The 20,327-nt window shown below is 37.7% G+C and overlaps 1 protein-coding gene across 1 annotated transcript; it reads left to right on the forward strand.

Annotated features, from left to right (window-relative positions):
- The first annotated feature begins 9,023 nt into the window (after positions 1-9,023).
- Positions 9,024-13,354, forward strand: LOC109238514 (ataxin-2 homolog). Its single transcript, XM_019404989.1, has 3 exons — positions 9,024-9,427; positions 10,875-11,165; positions 11,875-13,354. The coding sequence occupies exons 1-3, from the start codon at positions 9,278-9,280 to the stop codon at positions 13,039-13,041; spliced, it is 1,608 nt and encodes a 535-aa protein (XP_019260534.1). The 5' UTR covers positions 9,024-9,277; the 3' UTR covers positions 13,042-13,354.
- The last annotated feature ends 6,973 nt before the right edge of the window (positions 13,355-20,327 follow it).

A 20,327-nucleotide genomic window follows, 5' to 3' on the forward strand; every position in this document is an offset into this window, starting at 1 on the left:
CTTGTCGTATTTTTTGGAGTTGATATTTCTTACAAAGAGTGAATCGCTCAATCGTTGTTTCAATTCAAAATAGACTTGAACTATTCCAAATATCTTATTATATTTTAACATATGCTTACAAAGCGAGATCATTGGATGATAAAAACTTATACAAAATTATCTGGACCATAGAGGTTAATATATCAAAGCTTTGATGAGTAGAGTTATCAGATGCCTTCGTTGGTGGGAGCTAGCTGATAGCTCAGTGCCTAGTCAAGATTCAAACAAGATGGTCTATACACCACCTTAACAACCAGAAGAAAAACACATAAAATTTTATTTATAAAAATTAAAGGCCTCTTATTAAGATTTGGCTTTAGGCCACAGTTCTGTCGAGCCTCACTCTGCCCACACCACCTCTATTCCATTATTAAACCCTCTAGCTCCTACACGACACAACCAAAAAGCGACATGGACTAAGAAAAGAGAAAATAATTCTCCTTTTTCGATTCATCGTCAGCCTCATTTTATGTGCAAAATATGTGGTCTTGAAGTTCTGGAGTGAATTTCAAGATAAAGAACGTTCTCATGAAGAAACTATTGTAGATGAGTGATGGTGAAAATTGTGATTTATGGTGAAGGGACGATGGATAGAGAAATGAATTTCACATAAGGATTAATGGAGAAGATAGGAGTATGAGGTTGTATGGTACTTCGTGGGGAAATTAATGAGTGTGGTTGTTTTGGCAGCAACAGTGTATTTATATGGTGGCTAACGACGAATTGGATGTCACACTATCGGTAGAAGTTAAACTCTATCATTATCCCATCTGAATATGGGTGAGAAGAAAGAGTAAAAAAAAAGGTGATTCGAAACGATAGATGCACCTTCTTCACAAACAATATATCTAACTTAAAGACGCATTTAGTAAACTTAGTACTGATCTAACACAACTTAGTACTGATCTAATGTGTTAGGCTCCCCTAGCATCTCTATCTGCTTATCATGCCATTATATCTTTGACCTTATATTAGAATACAATTACCAATGGAGAAATGAATTTCACCACGCATTTCTAATAAAAAAATTACAGTCCAATGCAAAATCTATAAGCAATATACTTATACCATAATTATCGCTAATTGATGACATGTATCCATATAAACAGAACACTTGCGCAAGTCAAAACCAGCAATTCTAAAGATTTATATCTAAAAATTAAATCCTTTACAAAAATGAAAGCCAAACAATTATTGAAACTCCTGTGTTCCTTATTATTGTTAAGACTTATTTCTTCTTTCCCCTTTTAAGACCAAACTAACTAATAAGAACAAACCAAACATGAATCTTACACTACTTTGAAAGCGCTTACATCTAATGTGGCACTACTTAAACTCCATATCGTTCCACACTTGTAACCCAAATACCCAACTTTAGATCATGATTTAAAATTGGGCCTCTGGGTCGCATTCTCTTTAAAATTTGGTCCTAGATCTGTCATTTGTGGTCTATGGAGCAGGAAATATACAAATAGCCCTCAAAGTCCATAGTCTTGAATTTTTGTTTCGCGTGTCCCATGGGCCGACTTCAAGTTTAACAAGTGTTGCTCCATGTGCGGCAGTTTTATATTTTGATTTTAATATTATGTTCATGAAACAAGTGAAGGTTAAAAGTTAAAGACCGTCCAAAGATAAAAAATGTCATATTTATGTAATTTTTTAATATTGATTCAGGCCTTTATGGATCCTTCATTCTATTACAAGCTCAATTTTAGGAAGGAATCAAACCCAAAACCTTCTTTCTCCCAGAGGCCAAAGTGTTTAATCTAAAATATGTATTTGTGTTATAAAAATAATAAAAGAACAAGAGCTATATTGCAGAGAAAGAGAGAGAGTGAATTCTTATTGAATTTTGGGATGAATTACGATGGAATAGAACCCTCTATCTATAGGGAGAGATTGACTTAGCCACCAAGTAATAAACCCTAGAATCTCTCTAAATATGGACATTCACCATAAATAAAATTCTATTTATAACACTCTCCCTTGAATGTCTATTCAACAAATAATGTGCCTCATTAAAATATTAACTAAAATAAAACCCAATGGGAAAAAAAATTCTAGTAAAGGAAAAAGAGTACACATATCTAACAATACGCCTTTTGGTTGCCTCGTTAAAAACCTTGCAAGGAAAACCCAATGGGACAAAACCTTGTAAGGGAAAAAGAGTGCAACGCGCATTAACGTCCCCTGATGAGAGCATCAATTCACATCCTTGAGCCTTCGCATCCCAATCTTGTACACTAGCTTCTTGAAGGTTGACGTCGGTAGAGATTTTGTGAACAAATCAGCCATATTATCACTTGAACGAATTTATTGCACATTGATATCACCATTCTTTTGAAGATCATGTGTGAAAAATAACTTTGGTGAAATGTGCTTTGTCCTATCTCCTTTTATGAATCCTCCCTTCAATTGAGCTATGCATGCTGCATATCATCATACAAAATCGTGGGTAGTTTGTCACATTTCACACCATATTTGTCTCGAATAAGATGTATTATTGACCTCAACCACACATATTCTCGACTTGCTTCATGAATAGCAATTATCTCAGCATGATTAGATGAAGTATCCACAATTGATTGCTTAGTCGATCGCCAAGATATGGCAGTGCCTTCACAGGTAAACACATAACCTGTTTGAGATCGAGCCTTGTGTGGGTCAGATAAATACCCAGCATCAGCATAACCAACAAGATCGGGACTGTAATTATTGTCATAAAATAAGCCCATATCAGTAGTTCCTTTTAGATACCGTAATATGCGTTTGATTCCATTCCAATGTCTCCTTGTAGGAGCAGAGCTATATCTTGCTAAGACATTAACTGAAAAAGTTATGTCAGGCCTTGTAGTATGAGCAAGATACATTAGTGCACCAATTGCACTAAGATATGGTACGTACTTCAGGACCAAGTAGCTCTTCATTCTTTTCTTGAGGTCGGAATGGATCCTTATTCACATCAAGTGATCGAACAACCATCGGAGTACTTAATGGATGTGCTCCATTCATGTAAAACTGTTTCAATACCTTTTCTATGTAGGTAGATTGATGAACAAAAATTTCGTTTGCCAAATGTTCAATTTGCAAACCAAGACACAAATTTGTCTTTCCGAGATCTTTCATCTCGAATTCTTTCTTTAAATAATCAATTGCCTTTTGGAGTTCTATAGGAGTTCCAATAAGGTTTATGTCATCAACATATACGGCAAGTACAACAAATTCCGATGTTATTTTCTTTATAAAAACACATGGACAAAAGACATCATTTGTATAACCTTTCTTTAATAAATACTCACTAAGACGATTATACCACATTCGTCCTGATTGCTTTAGACCATACAAAGATCTTTGTAATTTGATTGAAAACATTTTCCGGGACTTTGAATTATGTGCGTTAGGCATTTTAAATCCCTCGGGAATTTTCTTGTATATCTCATTATCAAGTGAGCCAAAAAAGGTAGGCGGTAACCACATCCATTAAATGCATGTCAAGCTTTTCATGGACAGCAAAACTAATGAGATAACGGAACGTTATAGCATCCATAACGGGTGAATATGTCTCTTCATAATCGACACCAGGCCTTTGTGAAAATCCTTGTGCAACAAGGCGTGCCTTATATCTTTGTACCTCATTTTTCTCATTCCTCTTGCGTACAAAGATCCATTTATAGCCAACAGGCTTAACACCATTAGGTGTTTGGACTATAGGCCCAAAAACTTCACGTTTTGCAAGTGAATTCAACTCTGATTGGATTGCTTCTTGCCATTTTGGCCAATCATGTCTTTGTCGACATTCTCCAACAGATTGAGGTTCAAGATCCTCACTTTCTTACATAATGCTAGATGCAACATTATAGCAAAGACATAATCCACCACTATATCCACTCGATTCAAATTTGTCTCAATATCGATTGGATTTATTGATAGTTCCTTATTTTCTTGAACCTCAGGCTCAGTGGATTCCTCATGAATCTCAGAATTTATTAAATCGTGGATTTCTTCACGAGATTCTTTCGTAGTGTCATTTTGATTTTATTTTCCTTTTTCTAGGATTTCGATCTTTGGAACCCAATGGTCTGCCACGTTTTAGGCGTGCTTTCGACTCATTAGCTATGACACTAGAAGATTGTCCAATAGGAACATCAATACGGATTGGAGTATTCTCTGCAGGGATATGTGATTTTGTTATCCTTTTCAAATCCGTAAATGCGTCTGGCATTTTATTTGCTATTCTCTGCAAATGGATAATCTTTTGCACCTCTTTTTTACAAATAGAGGCACGTGGATCAAGATGAGATAATGATGGATTTTTCCACAAAATTTTCCGTTTGGTTTCACCATTTTCTCCCCCTAATTTTGGGAAAAGTGTCTCATCGAATCGATAGTCTGCAAATCGTGCAGTGAACAAATCTCCCGTTAATGTTTCGAGGTAGCGAATAATGGAGGGTGATTCAAAACCCAACATATATTCCTAACCTTCTCTGGGGACCCATTTTGGTGCGATATGGCGGTGCTACAGGCACATATACTGCGCATCCAAAAATTCTTAAATGGGATATATTAGGTTTATGACCCAAAACTAATTGCAACGGGGAATATTTATGATAATTTGTTGGTCTTAGACGAACTAGCATTGCTGCATGCAAAATGGCGTGACCCTAAAACAAAAGTGGGTAGCCTCGTTTTCATGAGTAACGGTCTTGCTATCAGTAGACGTTTTATTAAAGACTCTGCAAGACCATTCTGAGTGTGAACATGAGCTACAGGATGTTCCACTTTTATCCCAATTGATAAGCAATAACCATTAAATGATTGGGATGAAACCTCAACAGCATTATCAAGTCTAATAGACTTAATTGGATTATCGGGAAATTGCGCCCGTAATCGAATTATTTGTGCCATTAATTCTGCAAATGCGAGGTTGCGAGATGACAATAGGCACACATGAGACCATCTAGAAGATGTGTCTATTAAGACCATAAAATATCTAAACGATCCACTAGGTGGGTGAATAGGTCCACAAATGTCCCCTTGTATACGTTCTAAAAACGCAGGGGACTCAATCACAACCTTTGTTGGTGATGGTCTTATATTAACTTGCCTTGATAACAAGAAGTGCAAGAAAATTCATTATTTAAAAGAATCTTAAAATTCTTTAATGGATGTCCATTTGAGTTTTCTATAATTTGTCTCATCATAATTGATCCAGGATGTCCCAATCGATCATGCCAAAGTACAAAAGTATTGGAATCAATAACCTTTTGGTTTACAATAGAATGTGCCTCAATTGCACTAGTTCTTGTCCAATACAGGCCACAAGACAAAGATGGGAACTTCTTGATAGCCCTTTTCTGGCCAGAGATATTTTTGGTAATGATGAGATATTCAAGATTATTCTCATCTATTGTCTCAATATGATATCTATTTCGGCGGATATCTTTAAAACTCAACAAGTTCCTCCTGGACTTGGAGGAGAACATTGCATTCTCTATGATAAGTATTGTTCCCTTAGGCAGAGTTATAGTAGCTCTTCCAGAGCCTTCAATTAGATTACTACTACCAGAAATTGTAGTAACATCTGCCTTATACATACTTAAATGAGAGAAATATTTCTTCTCTTTGGATATTGTATGTGTCGTACATGAATCAATTAAACAAATATTCCTACAATTAAACTTTGATCCAAGTTTGCTTTGTGAGGTATCCATATTTGCTTCCCATGATTTGACATACAAAAGAAATATACGAATAAACATTAGTATTTTCAGAGATAAAGGGAAAGAAACAAAAATAAATTTTTGATTGAATAATGACTTTAATGCAATTTCGAGCAAACTCTAATGAGCTAGTTTTACATGTATAAATTTGGGTAGGAATCCAAAGGATCAATAAACTGAAATTTTAGAAAGAATTAGAGGTTTCTTTTAGAAATGAAATGACCTCTTTGTATATTATTTCAACGATTTAAGTTTGATAGAAACTAAGCTTCCTATGAAAGTAAAAAAAGATCTTTTCTTAAGAGGAAGAAAAGCTGAAAAAGCTTTAGTATAGATTCAATATTCCTCGTGTGCATTCTTTATTGATTTCCTCTCTAGCAATGTTCACAACATTTATTATATTTTAATATTGTTTACCTATGAAATTGAGAGATGGATTTCTCCATGAAGGATAATTGAAGCGTGCAATATTCTCCCAACTCGGGCATATAATTTTTCTAAAGACCGAATGGCTGGCGGAAACAGTGTATCACTGGTCAAATACGTTACTAAATATTGGAACTAAGCAAATTCAAATATTGTCTAAACAAATACAAAAATTATATTTAATCAAAACGAACTAACACTATTTCATAAACCAAATAATACTAATCGATACTAATGACTATTACTCATGTAAAGAACTATGATTACATGATGTTTATTCATTAGCTACTACGAATAAGCAAAATAAAAATTAAGCTACTCAATCATCTATAACCACAGATCCATCACCGATCAAGTGGTCTATTTTTCCATCAGGGCGCTCAAAGAAGTCTGCCACATCCAAGTGGGTAATGTCAAAATCATTGTTAGAGACAGAATTGGCTTCAGGGCCTTTATTCTTTGGAGATGCTTGATAAAGCTCAACCAAATGTCTTGGTACACGACAAATATTTTCCCAATGCCCTTTTCCACCGCAACGATAACATTCAGTTTCAGAACCATTTGCCTTGGGCTTCTCATCTTTCCCTTTCCACTTTTGGTGGTTATTTCTCTTTTGGGGATGATTAACACCAGGAAAATTTCTTCCTTGTCTACGGCCACAGCCACGACCACGACCACGACCATGACCACGACTAGAGTCACGGTCTTTTCCACGCTTAGCATAGTGGGAATACACCTCATCCACTTCAGGCAATGGTGTTAACCCAGTGGGTCGATTTTCGTGATTTCTCAGGAGCAAATCGTTGTTTCGTTCAGCCACAAGGAGAAGAAAAATTAACTCAGAGTACTTCTTGAAACCTTTCTCTCTGTACTGCTGTTGCAGGACCATATTGGATGCATGAAACGTTGTAAACGTTTTTTCAAGCATATCATAGTCAGTGATAGTATATCCACAGAGTTTCAATTTAGAAGTAATTCTGAACATCGCAGAATTATATTCAGAAACAGACTTAAAGTCTTGGAGCTTCAGATGAGCCCAATCATATCGTGCTTGTGGAAGAGTGACCAACTTTAATTTGTCATATCTTTCCTTTAAGCCATTTCACAAAAGAAGTGGGTCTTTGACTGTGAGATATTCTATTTTCAACCCTTCATCAAGGTGATGGCGCAAGAAAATCAAGGCCTTAGCACAGTCTTGAGTGGATGCTTTAGTTTTGTCTTTAATGGCGTCTCCAAGACCCATTGCATCTAAATGGATTTCAGCATCCAACACCCATGTCATATAGTTCTTGCCGAAATTTCAAGGGCAACGAACTTTCTTTTCATAATGTCAGTCATAATTAAAAAGAGGAGAAAAGTTATACCTTAATCTTCTCAAAGAGCTTCTTGAGACGTTAGAGTCTCATGCTGATAACGTGTTATAAAAATAATAAAAGAACAAGAGCAATATTGCAAAGAAAGAGAGAGGGGGAATTCTTATTGAATTTTGGGATGAATTAGAGGGTGTTTGGCTAAGCTTATAAGCTGGTCAAACTGGCTTATAAGCACTTTTTGGCTTATCTACGCGTTTGGTAAAATTAAAAGTGCTTATAAGCAAAAAATAAGCCAAAAGTCATAAGTTGGTCTCCCCCAACTTATCAAATTTCAGCTTATAAGCACTTTAAGTTTGACCAAAATATTTACTATTCTATCCCTAAAATACTTCTTTTTAAAACAAAACTCTTCGTATACCCAGTTCTTCAGCTGCATATTAGTAATTTCAGCACTTTTATCCAAACACGTAACTACTTATTTTTTAAATCAGTTTCAGCACTTAAAAGTGCTTTTCAGCACCTAATGCTTATCAGCTACTCTAAATCAGCTAAGCCAAACGGGCTCTTACAATGGAATAGAACCCTCTATTTATAGGGAAAGAATGACTTAGCCACCAAGTAATAAACCCTAAAAACTCTCTAAATATAAACATTCACCATAAATAAAATTCTATCTATAACAATTTGACTGTTCTATATTCAAACAACCAAAGATATATGCATATATATGAGAATACCTTACTGAAAAAAGGTATAAATAGCGTCCACAAAAAGAATGCAAATTTTTGGCATGTAATAAAGAAAGGGATTTAGGCAAAAGAATGCAATAAAGAAAGGCAAAAATGACAAAATAATAATATTCTAATATAGAAAAGGAAAGATGGTTGACCAAGGGCATATATGTCATTTCATAAAAATTTCATGTTTGCATTTTTTAAATGCAAATTACACGTGGACCCCACATTTCTCTAGCCACAATTCTACTTTAAATGCACTGTGCATGTGTTGATTAGACTATTTGTGTAGTGCAAATGCTCATTTCCAAATTTTTTCTCATTTTGGAAAATTATTAATTTTGTTTTATTCAAATAGAAGTTACCATAGATAAAATAAAATTAATTTTTAAATAAAACAACAACCAAAAAGAAGTATCGATATTTACAAGATTTTCAATTTACCCATACTATCTTAAAGCAATTTGAAAATAAAAATTAAATGATTTTCATCTATTCATACTATTTGAAGACGATTTCAAACTAAATATTTTTATATTCAAAAGTAATTTTTAAAAATATAGCTTGTTAAACCTCAAAGTTAATTAACTAAATACCAACAAATAATAATTTTAATAAAATTGTAATGTTGGGCCCGTATACGGACCTTTCCTCATCTAGTAGAATACATATAACCTACCACATAATCATCGTGGTCGGTCGTTTTTATTTTCCGAGGTCGGTCATTAGGCTTATCCTAATCTTTAACCTATTTCTTTCTTTGTTTTCTAAATTTCAGCAACCCATAATTTTTGCGCTATTTAAAAAAAAGAAGTCAAAGCGTATGAAAAGAATGTGAACAGAAAAATAAGTATAAGTACAAGTAAATACGAAGTGCACTAGTAGTTGTACGAATCGACAAATTACAGTACGACGGACTTTCCTGTTTAGCAGTGAAATATACCTCTATCTCTCTACCAAGAAACAAACTTTTTCCCTTTTTCTAGGTTTTTTTTGGGTTAATTTGATAATAGAAGCGAAACCCTAGGTTTTGGATCGTTGAAAAATGGCATCTGGATCATCTGGGAGACCAAACAATGGGGGTTTTGATTTCGGGTCGGATGATATTCTGTGTTCGTATGAAGACTATGTTGCTAATCAAGACCCATCTAATGGAACCCATTCTGATCCTGTGATCGCTCCCAATTCTGCTAAGGTGCTCACTATTTTTTTCTCCTTATTTATGTAATATAAGGTGAAAGTTTTGGGTTTGTTATGGTAGTTGATCTTTAGGGTTTTGAGATTTACGGGGAAATTTAGTGAATTTGCTGTTGGATTATGCTAATAGTTGCTGATTTAGGAATTTGGTACAGATTTTGTTCCTTAGTAAATGCCCTTGATCAAAGCTAGGTTTATGTTCTTTTTGTGTCTGTGTTGCATTTAGCTATTGAAATGATATATTTTGCTGGTAAGGAATAGCTGTAGCTCGTGCTTCGGTTTCTAGGATTGGCTGAGAAAATGAGATAGGAAGAACATTGAAACGTATGCTGCTTTAAAGCAAAGGGACAAAGAGAGAGTTCTGATACAATTTTTTGTATGGTTATTGGTGTGACCTTGTCAGCTCGATATTTATGCGTCTGATTGGTTGCTAACTGGGTTCTTCCCCTAACTTGATAGGTCTGTGGAAAGATGCTTTTAAACTATGTTGTTTGCATCATTGTTGGTGGTGCTTGCCATATTCTGGCTTATGTGCATTCGTTGAAGAAAGAGTTTGATTTCCATTCTGATACAACCTCACCTTCACTTCCGTTCTTGCATTTTTGGTATTATTCATCTTGTTCTTTTCTTGCTCGCATGTTAAACTTTTCCTTCATATCTTTCTTTGCGTCAAAATTTCTAGGAACTGAGATTATAGAAGAGAAATTATAAAGACTGTGTTGAGAATCTTTTGTGATTTTCAAGAGCCAAAGGTTTACTGACTCAACACTTGGTTAGCAGTTGATTCAGCTAGTAATAGTCATTCTTGAGATATTGTCGTGTAAGTTGGGAGCTAAAAGCATTGATGCCTCTCCTATTATCTTTCCTTTTACAAAATGATGATCTAGCCCCTTCTTCCCTATGGATTCTTCTCCTCTCTTTTTTTTGCGAATAAATGAAACTGCAAAAACAGGTGACTAAAGTTTGACCAGGATGAGACCCCCCCCCCCCCCCCCGGGGGGGGGAGGGGGGTTACTGTGTCATGCCAATCTTTATATGGTATAAGAAGATGTATTTCATTGAAATCATTTAGCTCAGTATTGATTAAAAAAATCATCTGGTGCAGTATTGATGGGAAAAAATCATTGGTGCACATATTCTTGGTTGAACTGGTTTTAAGGTCTGACGGTGAACCTTGAGCCTGGGTTTTATCTAGCACTTTGAAAGTGACCATCAAATAGTTGCATTAATGGGCCTTATTTGGACCATTTCGCATTACCATAAGGATTAAGTTCTACTCCACCATAATGCTTATGTAATCTTTGCAAGTATTGATACAAAGATCCATGCTACTATATTCATCTAATCTAACCAATGTTTGCACACTCAGTATAACTCAATTAGAGTATTAAATTTGTAGAAGCATTTGAAGAATTTTAACTTAATTTTGCTCTTGTATTGAGTAGGAGTTCCACAAAAGCAGAATGACGAGGTCATCAATGTTTCCTGCTCCAGCATATAGTCCACCAGAAGAATCTTCCTTCAATCAAGACATGATATGTACTGTTGAGAAGACCATGAAGAAATATGCCGACAATCTCATGCGTTTCCTAGAGGGAATCAGCTCACGCTTGTCACAGTTGGAATTATACTGTTACAATCTTGATAAGTCTATTGGAGAAATGCGCTCTGATTTAGTTCGGGATCATGGTGAGGCAGATTTAAAACTGAAGGCTCTCGAGAAGCATGTCCAAGAGGTTAGTTCAGGCTAACTGTGGGAGTTACATAAAGTTGGACTCTTAAAAGCTTACCACTCCCTTATGTCTTTAATTAGTTTAAAAATTGACCTGTTACTTATAGAAGGCAGCATTCATTGCGGTATAGTTTTAACAGAGGGACATATAGGGAAATGTGTTTCTCGATTCTTTACATGAAGTTAGCAGCTTTATGTCTGCAGAATTTTCTTGGACCTGCAGTTTCTGGATAAGTTTGTGTGGGGCAGATCTTTTTTGAGCTTTATAATGTGACTGCATGTAGAGAATTTTTTTAAACTAGACATCTTCTCCATTAGTTAACACGGCCAGTTGCAAAATTCACTATTTATCTGATTTGGGTTGGTGTAGTTCGGGGGAAATCTGTTGTGAATAGAATAACTCCCCATTATAACAGAGACACCAATAATGACGATTGACTAGTTTTCTTTCCTATTTCTCTGCAGAGACGTGCTTTTTTGTTGTTTTTGTGCTTGAAGCTCTAGATGCACTTTCTGCTATTCTTATACCTCTAAACTTGTGCTTTTGTCGGTTCTAAGGCATATGGATGATTTCGTTCTTGCCACTGGCAATTTTCAAGTTGCTCTTTGGTGTTCAATGGTTTTTCCATCACATTGTGTCATAACTTAAATAGCTGTTGATTCCATTCAAAAACTTAAATAGCTAATGATTTACTAAACTGCTCATCCTGCAGGTCCACCGATCTGTGCAGATTCTAAGAGATAAACAAGAACTTGCTGAAACTCAAAAGGAGCTGGCCAAGCTTCAGCTTGCACAGAAAGACTCAACTTCATCCAGCAATTCTCAGCAGAATGAGGAGAAGAATGCTCAACACCTGTCTGATGCTAAAAAAAGTGATAACTCACCTGAAGTGCATGGACAGCAACTGGCTCTTGCATTACCTCATCAAGTGGCACCCCAGGCTTCTCTTACTAGCCGACCTGTGGAGCAGCCACAACAGCTACCAGTGCAGCCTCCGCAACCAATTCCATCCCAAAGTATGCCCCAGTCGCAAGGATATTATTTACCCCCTCCTCAGATGGTAAATCAACAAGCTCCAACTCAGTTGTCTCAAGGTCAGTATTTGTCATCTGACTCCCAGTATCGAAATCCTCAAATGCAAGTACCACCACAGCCAGCGCCAGCTCAGGTGAATCAGACACCACAAGTCAAGTCAATGCCCCAATATCAGCAGCAGTGGGCCCAACAGGTGCCACAACAGGTTCAACATTCACAAATACCAAGTATGCAACAGCAAGCTAGACCTACATCACCTGCTGTTTATCCCTCTTATCCGCCCAGTCAGCCTAATCCTACTCCTGAGACAGCGCCCAATAGTATGCCAATGCAAGTGCCGTTTTCTGGAATATCTCAATCAGTTGCTAGCCATCCCGATGCAATGCCTTATGGGTATGATAGGTCTGGCAGGCCCCTTCAGCAACAGCCTGCGGCGGCGCATCTTAAGCCTTCATTTGGTGCCGTGGGCGATGGGTATGCAGCTAGTGGAGCTCATCCAACACTCTCTCCAGTAAATGCATATCTGATGTATGAGGGTGAAGGCACAAGGGGCCATCCACCACCACAACCAAATTTCTCACAAAGTGGTTATCCTCCCTCCAGCTTCCCTCCCCAAAATCCGCAGTCAACCCCCAGTGCAAATCTGATGGTTTGTCCACCTCAGTTGGTGCGCAACCATCCATACAACGAGCTGATTGAAAAGCTAGTGAGTATGGGCTACCGCGCTGATCATGTTGTTAATGTGATCCAAAGGCTCGAGGAAAGTGGTCAGCCTGTTGATTTCAATGCTGTCCTGGATAGGTTGAATGGACATTCATCTGGTGGTTCTCAGAGAGGATGGTGAGGTTAAGCGATCAGGCCCAGTTTTTCTATCTGTGTTTCATGAATGTTCTGAAAAACTAGAGAGTGGAAGTGCATTGTGACTCGAATACCATCTATTGCTGAATAAGGAGTCGTGTTAGTAGTCTCAATCTGGTATATATGAGATCTTTAGATGCATTGTATATTTGTCATTGTCTTCCGAAGCTTTGTTATTTTAACATACAAACTTCTGAAGCTTTGTTATTTTTCCTGCAAACTTCTGAACCTCTGCTATAGTTGTAAGGGAACTGGTCTACACCTCTGTTTGAAATTGAAATGCTCTCTTTTTCTTATCCTTTATTGATCTGACTAGCTGACAATAGGTTTACGATCTAGATTATCGTTAGAAATGGTCTACTATCAGAATAATCAACCGCGATGAATTAGGATGGGAAAATGGAGATGAGAAGTGTGTATCCGCAAAATCATTTTTCAGAATTCACTTCAGGGTTTTCAGATTTGATGCTTGTGAAATCTAAACTTAATGTATCAACATTTTTTTTCTAATCGAATCAGCCTCTACTAAGTATAGCATCTTCCTTATGCAGGAATGTCTATTCTGTAAGTCATTAGATTTATAAATGCATTGACAAATGATACTCCCCAGGTTTCAATTTTCAAAAACATTGTCTTAGTTTGACTTGGCACAAACTTTAATAAAGAAGGACTTTCGAGATATGTGGTCTTAAATAAGCCTAACATTTGTGCGGCTGTGAAATGTTTGAAACTTGTAGTCTGAAACTTGTCATAATATTTGTGTGGCAATAAATACTTTCTATCAAAGAAATATTGAAAGGTGTCAATCTTTTTATAACGGGCTAATAAGATAATAGTGTCAATCTTTACGAAATACTGGGAGCAAGTAAACTCCAAGCGTATGAAAGACGTCACATAAAGTTTTGATCATTTGGAATAGGTTAATGAAGAAAATCTATTTATTGGGAGCAGGAATGGGGGATGGATAATCTTATGGAAATTTTACGTCCTACAGCAGAGGTATACACCCTATTTATTATAAGCCAAAATCATTTTAAAATATTATTTTCTATAACTATCTTTTATATTTTATAGCAAAATAAGTATTTATGGTATATACTACCATTAAGGCATGAAATACGCTATTTATGTTTTTCCTCTCTCTTAGATGGCTGGACATACCTTTTTTAAGGTGATTGTCACTGTATTCATGAATACATGTTGCGAATATATGTGAATACATGGGCGTATAGTTGGACAGCCCTGATTTTATGCGCTTTTTACTGTTGTATTCATGAATACAGCAGCGTGAATACATGTGAATACATACGCGTACAGCTGGACTGCCCTGATTTTGAGCGCATTTTAATGTTGTATTCATGAATACATGGCGCGAATACATGTGAATACATGCGTGTACAGCTGGACTGCCCTGATTTTAGGCGCATTTTGATGCTGTATTCATGAATACATGGTGTATTGGGAAAATTGAGTTTACATATTAAAGTAGTATGGAGATGACGTGTCGTGACACGTAGACTGGTCAAATGGTCAAAGAATTTCAACTAGCCAAGAGGCACGGGTAGCAATGGATGCGAGCAAAGGCAAAGGAAGAGGCACGGGCAGACATTCAAAGGATTCATCGCCCGTACCTATTCAAGACATTTAAATTCAAGAATCAAGAAGAATCAAGGGAATGAATTTGACAACACATGGGAGTCCAAATACAGTATTTAATAAGCCTTAAATGCTAAAAACGTTATAGAACCTGTCTTGAATATAATGATTATGTAACGTAGCATTCAATGCCATTAATTGCCCATAATGGCCTTATTATGACAAAGGCAAGACATACATCTCAAAAATAACTATAAAAAGGAGAGGGTTGAACAATTGTAGGGATACGAAAGATCATCTGAATATACTTTGTTTACTTGTTTTATTCAATTATTTTATGGCTATCCAAATTACTTTCTTTTATACATTCTTGCGATTATCAGTAACCCGTGTTCTTTTAAATTATAGCTTTAGTCAAAATTTTATTTTTTGGTTAAACAAATTGGTTCTGTTACCGGGAATCTGATAATCCATTTTATTTTAGCCTAACTTTCCTTGTTGCATCAACCATGTCGAACAACAATGACAACATTCAAGGAAACCAAGAGAATCAAACAACCCAGCAACTTCAGGGAGATCCACAGAACAATAACGTACTGATTCCTTGTCCACGAGGTTCTCCACGGCGGTCTCGTGAAGGCACTCCTGATGGGTCTCATACAGATAGACAAGCTCAATTCGAAAATGTTGAAACTATGGATGAGGCTTTGCAAAAACTTATTGCCTCACAAGTCAATAAAGCTCTTCAGGCTTTTGTTAGCCAATTACCTGCTGCACTACCCACACCCACTCCAAATAACAACACTCTGGAGAACCCTCGTTCCGGGCTCGTTAATTCAAGTAGTGGTGGAACCCCCAGCAAATCACAGGAGGGAGAACCAGGTAATTTAGTTAATTCTGATTTACAAAACTTAGTACTAACATTGCAGAAACATCTCAAGGAGCAAAGTGACCGCATAGAGCAAATACCCGGGGTGCCACCCGTGATCAAAGGGGTATATATGGATAAGTATTCTCAACAGCCCTGGAAGCTAAGCGCTGCTCCCCTTCCAATTCCAAAGAAGTTCAAAATGCCTAATATTCCAAAATATGACGGAACAACAGACCCACGAGATCACGTGACTGCATTTACAACAGGCATAAAAGGCAACGATTTGACTAAGCAAGATATTGAATCAGTATTAGTCAAAAAATTTGGTGAAACACTCACTAAAGGAGCGCTAACATGGTATTCTCTTTTACCCAAAAATTCTATAAATTCTTTTGCTGAGCTTGCAGATTCTTTCATTAAAGCGCACTCGGGAACTCAAAAAGTCGAAAAAAGAATGGAAGATATTTTCAAGATCAAGCAAGGGGACTCAGAATTGCTTAGGGAATTCGTGGACAGATTCCAACGTGAAAGAATGACATTACCGCGTGTACCTGACAATTGGGCAGCTATAGCCTTCACAAGCAATTTGAATGAAAAGAGTTCAGAAGCTACGAGGCGACTCAAGGAAAGCCTTCGTGAATTCCCAGCTACAACATGGAATGACGTTTACAACAGATATAGCACAAAGTTGAGGATTGAAGAAGATATTATTTCACGACATCATAAAGAAGAAAAGGTAAGCTCAAGACGGGCGGAAAACGAAAAAAGGTCCGGTAAAAATAGGTACGAGCCATACATGGGACCTGCGGGAAAAGACTCACGGTCAAAACAGGACAATCAAAGGTACGATCACAGATCGAGGAATAGAGAGCCAGGCTCATCATCTAGATTTGGGAATGACCAAAGCACACGTGAATCAAGAGATGATGATAGAGGTCTAAAGGCAAGGTTTGGCGGTTATAACTTCAACGTGAGCACTTCTGAACTCGTGGCTGTTTTAAGAAGCATGGGAGATAAGGTACGATGGCCGAAGGAAATGAGATCAAATCCAAACAGACGAAACCCTGATCATTGGTGCGAATTCCATAACGATCATGGGCATAAAACGGCAGATTGCAGGTTTTTGCAGGGTGAAATTGATCATTTGTTAAAACAGGGGTATCTCACTGAGTTATTCAGTGAGAAAGGTAAAGAATCATACATGAAAAACAGGCAGGAACCTCCAAAACCACCTTCTCCCAAAAGAACTGTCAACGTTATAAGCGAGGGTGAAGACGTCAATGGCGTATCGTACACCGCAGCTAACAAGATTTCCAAAGTTACAATTACCCACGGGAAGCGGCTGCGACATGTGTTAGAGGAAGAAAATATTACGTTCAATGATGCAGATACCGAGGGTCTATTAACTCCACATAACGACGCACTGGTAATATCTTTACTTGTACATGACACTATCCTGAAACGAGTTTTAATTGATCCAGGTAGTTCCGTGAACATTATTTTGTTANCCCTCAAATGAAACCAAGGGTTTTAAACATAACCTTCCAAAAAGGTACCTGCAAAAAAGAGAGAATTCAAACTGTTTAAATTTATCACTAAGAAGATGAGGGAACTGAAGAAGGTGCATCAACGGCAACGAGCTCAACTTGGGCAGGTGCATCAACAGTTGCGGGTTGATCTTGACTCGCAGCAACAGGCTCGACAGGGCTTGGAAAAGTTGGGATACCCATATCAACTTTAACATTCACGGAAGCTTCGGCCACAGGAGAAGGAAAATCTTGAGTTTGGTGAGCCTTCTCAATGGTTTCATTGATCTTAGCCAACTCAGACTCTAAGTTGAAATTTTCTTGGCCAGCTTCAATCAGGGTATCACGGCGTGAGTTCAGAAACGCCCAACTTGCCTCAATAGCAGATTTCCCTTCAAGGGTCTCATAATCCCTTTCCCAATCAGCAATCCCTTTCTTTAGCTCCTCATTTTCAGCCAGGGCAGAGTTGTAAGAAATTTGAAAAGAGGCATGGGAGCTTTCTAAAGCACGCACCTTATCAGAAGAGACTCGAAGGTCTTCTTGTGCTATAGTTAAGCTTTGCACGAGCTCCCCAGAGTAAGTCTCTTTTTGACTCAAGAGAACCTTCAACTCTCTGTTCTCTTCACTGGCCTTGGATAGTTGTTCTGAGAAGGAAGAGAGACGCTCTTTTTCTTTTTCTGTTTGGCTTAATGAAGCTTTTGTAACTGCTAATTCTGAGGTTAAAGCTCGCACCTGCTGCTCTAAGGTACTCTTACCCTCTTGTAAGAATTCCACATCAATTTGTAAACTCTCAAACTGCTCCTTCCAATTTAATGCCTCTAATTGAGAATCGCGTGCTATCTGCTCCAAGAGGGGGATTCTGTTCATCATTTATGTACCGATAAGATTGGCCTAAAAAAAAGGGGAAAGAGAAATTAGAATCCCAAAGAAAAAAAATTACAAAGTAAAAAAAATGTAAATACCTTCAAGCTAGCATGCACAATATCGTTCATCAGAGTCAGGGAACTATGGCTCTCCAGCTTTGCTTTTTCAATTGGGCCAATCAAAGGCTCCAGCCATACATCTGCCTGACCTGATTTCCTCAAAAGGCCGCTCTCAGCAGGAACTTCAATAACCACCCTCCTCATAGCGGCACTTCTACTTGAAGAACCCACCTCAGTATGATGAACGATTGGAGGTGAAATTATCAAAGGAGGAGTGGTAGAAGAGGTAAGAACAGTTGAGGTAAGAACAGTTGAGGAAGGAATAGTAACAGTTGGGGGTAGCAACGAAGGAATCACAGGCACGGGAGTTGAAAAAGAGGCTAGGGGTGTTTCATCTAAAACACGCCCTAAACTTCCACTATTAAAACCGCTAATAAAAAGGACTCACGAGTATCACCAGGGTCAACGTCATCGTCAGGAATTATCAGCGGGGTTTCAATGGATTCAGTAAGAGGAACGGAATGACGGGGAGACGCCTGTGCTTCGTCATCGGAAATTATGCGTCTTCGCGCTCGAGGCCTTGTCACCAAAGAGCCCCCATCTTCCTCTTCTTCGGAATCTTCTTCTTCAATGGCTTTTCTCTTCGACGAAGAACCCAAGACTATTTCTTGAGCTCTTTCCAAGGAGATACGGGTTCCTGAAGAGGCACGGGAAGCTGCAACTGCCTCGGCAGTAACTCCTCGAATAGCAAATCCTGATAAAAAGATGGATTAAAATTAGAGCCATAAAGAGAAACATATGCATGAAAGATGAAACAAAATAAGAAGCTCTTACCATGAGTCTTTACTTTCCAACCAAAACGGTTAGAAAGTGTCTTCCAAGACCTCCCATCCATTGGTGCGGTCTTCAGTAATCTGTCTACCTAGCCACGGAAATTGGGAACATCTTCCACAACTCCCATGGTTGCTAAAAAAGGAAAAAGAAAAGCAAAATTAGAAAAGTTGATAAACTTGAAGGAAAAAAGGCACGAACAGGATAAAAGACTTACGTGCAAAGTTCCACTTCTCAGGGAAGGGAACGTTATCTTCACCCATTAAACCAGCAGTGGGGGTAGCAACAAACCGGGCATACCAGCCACGGTCCTTGTCATCCTCAAGGCTCACCAAAACCCTCTTACTCCTAGCTACTAGTGTGAAAACACCATTGCGGAAAAGACTAGGGGAGTAAAGATGAATTAGGTGAGGGAAAGTAAAGGGAACACCAACTGAATTGGTTAAATGCCTTAAACAGGCAACAACCCTCCATATGATTGGGCCAATTTGACCGAAACAAACATCGAAAAAACGACAAAAATCAAGAATGACTGGGTCAATAACTGGTTTGAACCCTAAGGTGAAAGGGTATGTATAAACAAAAGAAAACCCCATCAAGTAAGAAGTGATTCTCTGATTTGGGTTAAGAATAATAATAGGAAAGTCATCACTACAATGACAATCTTTGCGAACTACAGGAGCCAAAATTTCTGTAATCTAAGTGGGAAAAGCATCAACACGATCTAAAGTAGAAACCTGATTCCTAAGAGATTCCCTGTCATGATAAAAAGACAATTCCGTAGGGACTATCTCTTCTACTAAAGGCTCACGTAATGGTTCAGTAGGTTCTTTACCCCTAGAGGAAGATTTTTGAGAAAGGGAACCTCTGGTTCTAGAAGAAGGACCAGAACTAAGAGATAAAACAGAAGAGTCTTGTGCAGATCCCGAACTACGATGCCTACCTCCCCTACCGCCTCTACTAAGAGCACTAGGGAAGGTATCAATAATGGAAGCCCTTCTAGGGTTAGGGTTCGATGAAGACATAATGAAAAAGGATGATACGAGGAAGAAACAAACAGAGATTTGAGAAATAAAGTGTTCAGTAAACTTTATGAGGTAAAGACAAAGAAAGAAGTTATATTTATACTGATGAGCAACCGTCAAAGGGAAAAGTGCAATGATGGAAGGACCATAATAATGACAACTGACACTTCTTAAACAGGGAAGCCGAAAAGAAAGCCTAAAAAAGTGCTGCAAAACTGCAGAACCAATAGGAAGGTGACACGTGTGAAACGCATTAAATGGAAGTGACAATTGAAGCGTCAATTCTATCACAGCATTAATGGTGACAAAAATTCCCGTTTTAATGAAATCCACTTCCCAAATATTCAATTGATGAATAAATGGCAAGTGGGGGGACTATCTGTATTGGGAAAATTGAGTTTACATATTAAAGTAGTATGGAGATGACGTGTCGTGATACGTAGACTAGTCAAATGATCAAAGAATTTCAACTAGCCAAGAGGCACGGGTAGCAATGGATG

This window comes from Nicotiana attenuata, unplaced genomic scaffold (assembly GCF_001879085.1).
Source record: "Nicotiana attenuata strain UT unplaced genomic scaffold, NIATTr2, whole genome shotgun sequence".
Taxonomy (NCBI): Eukaryota; Viridiplantae; Streptophyta; class Magnoliopsida; order Solanales; family Solanaceae; genus Nicotiana; species Nicotiana attenuata.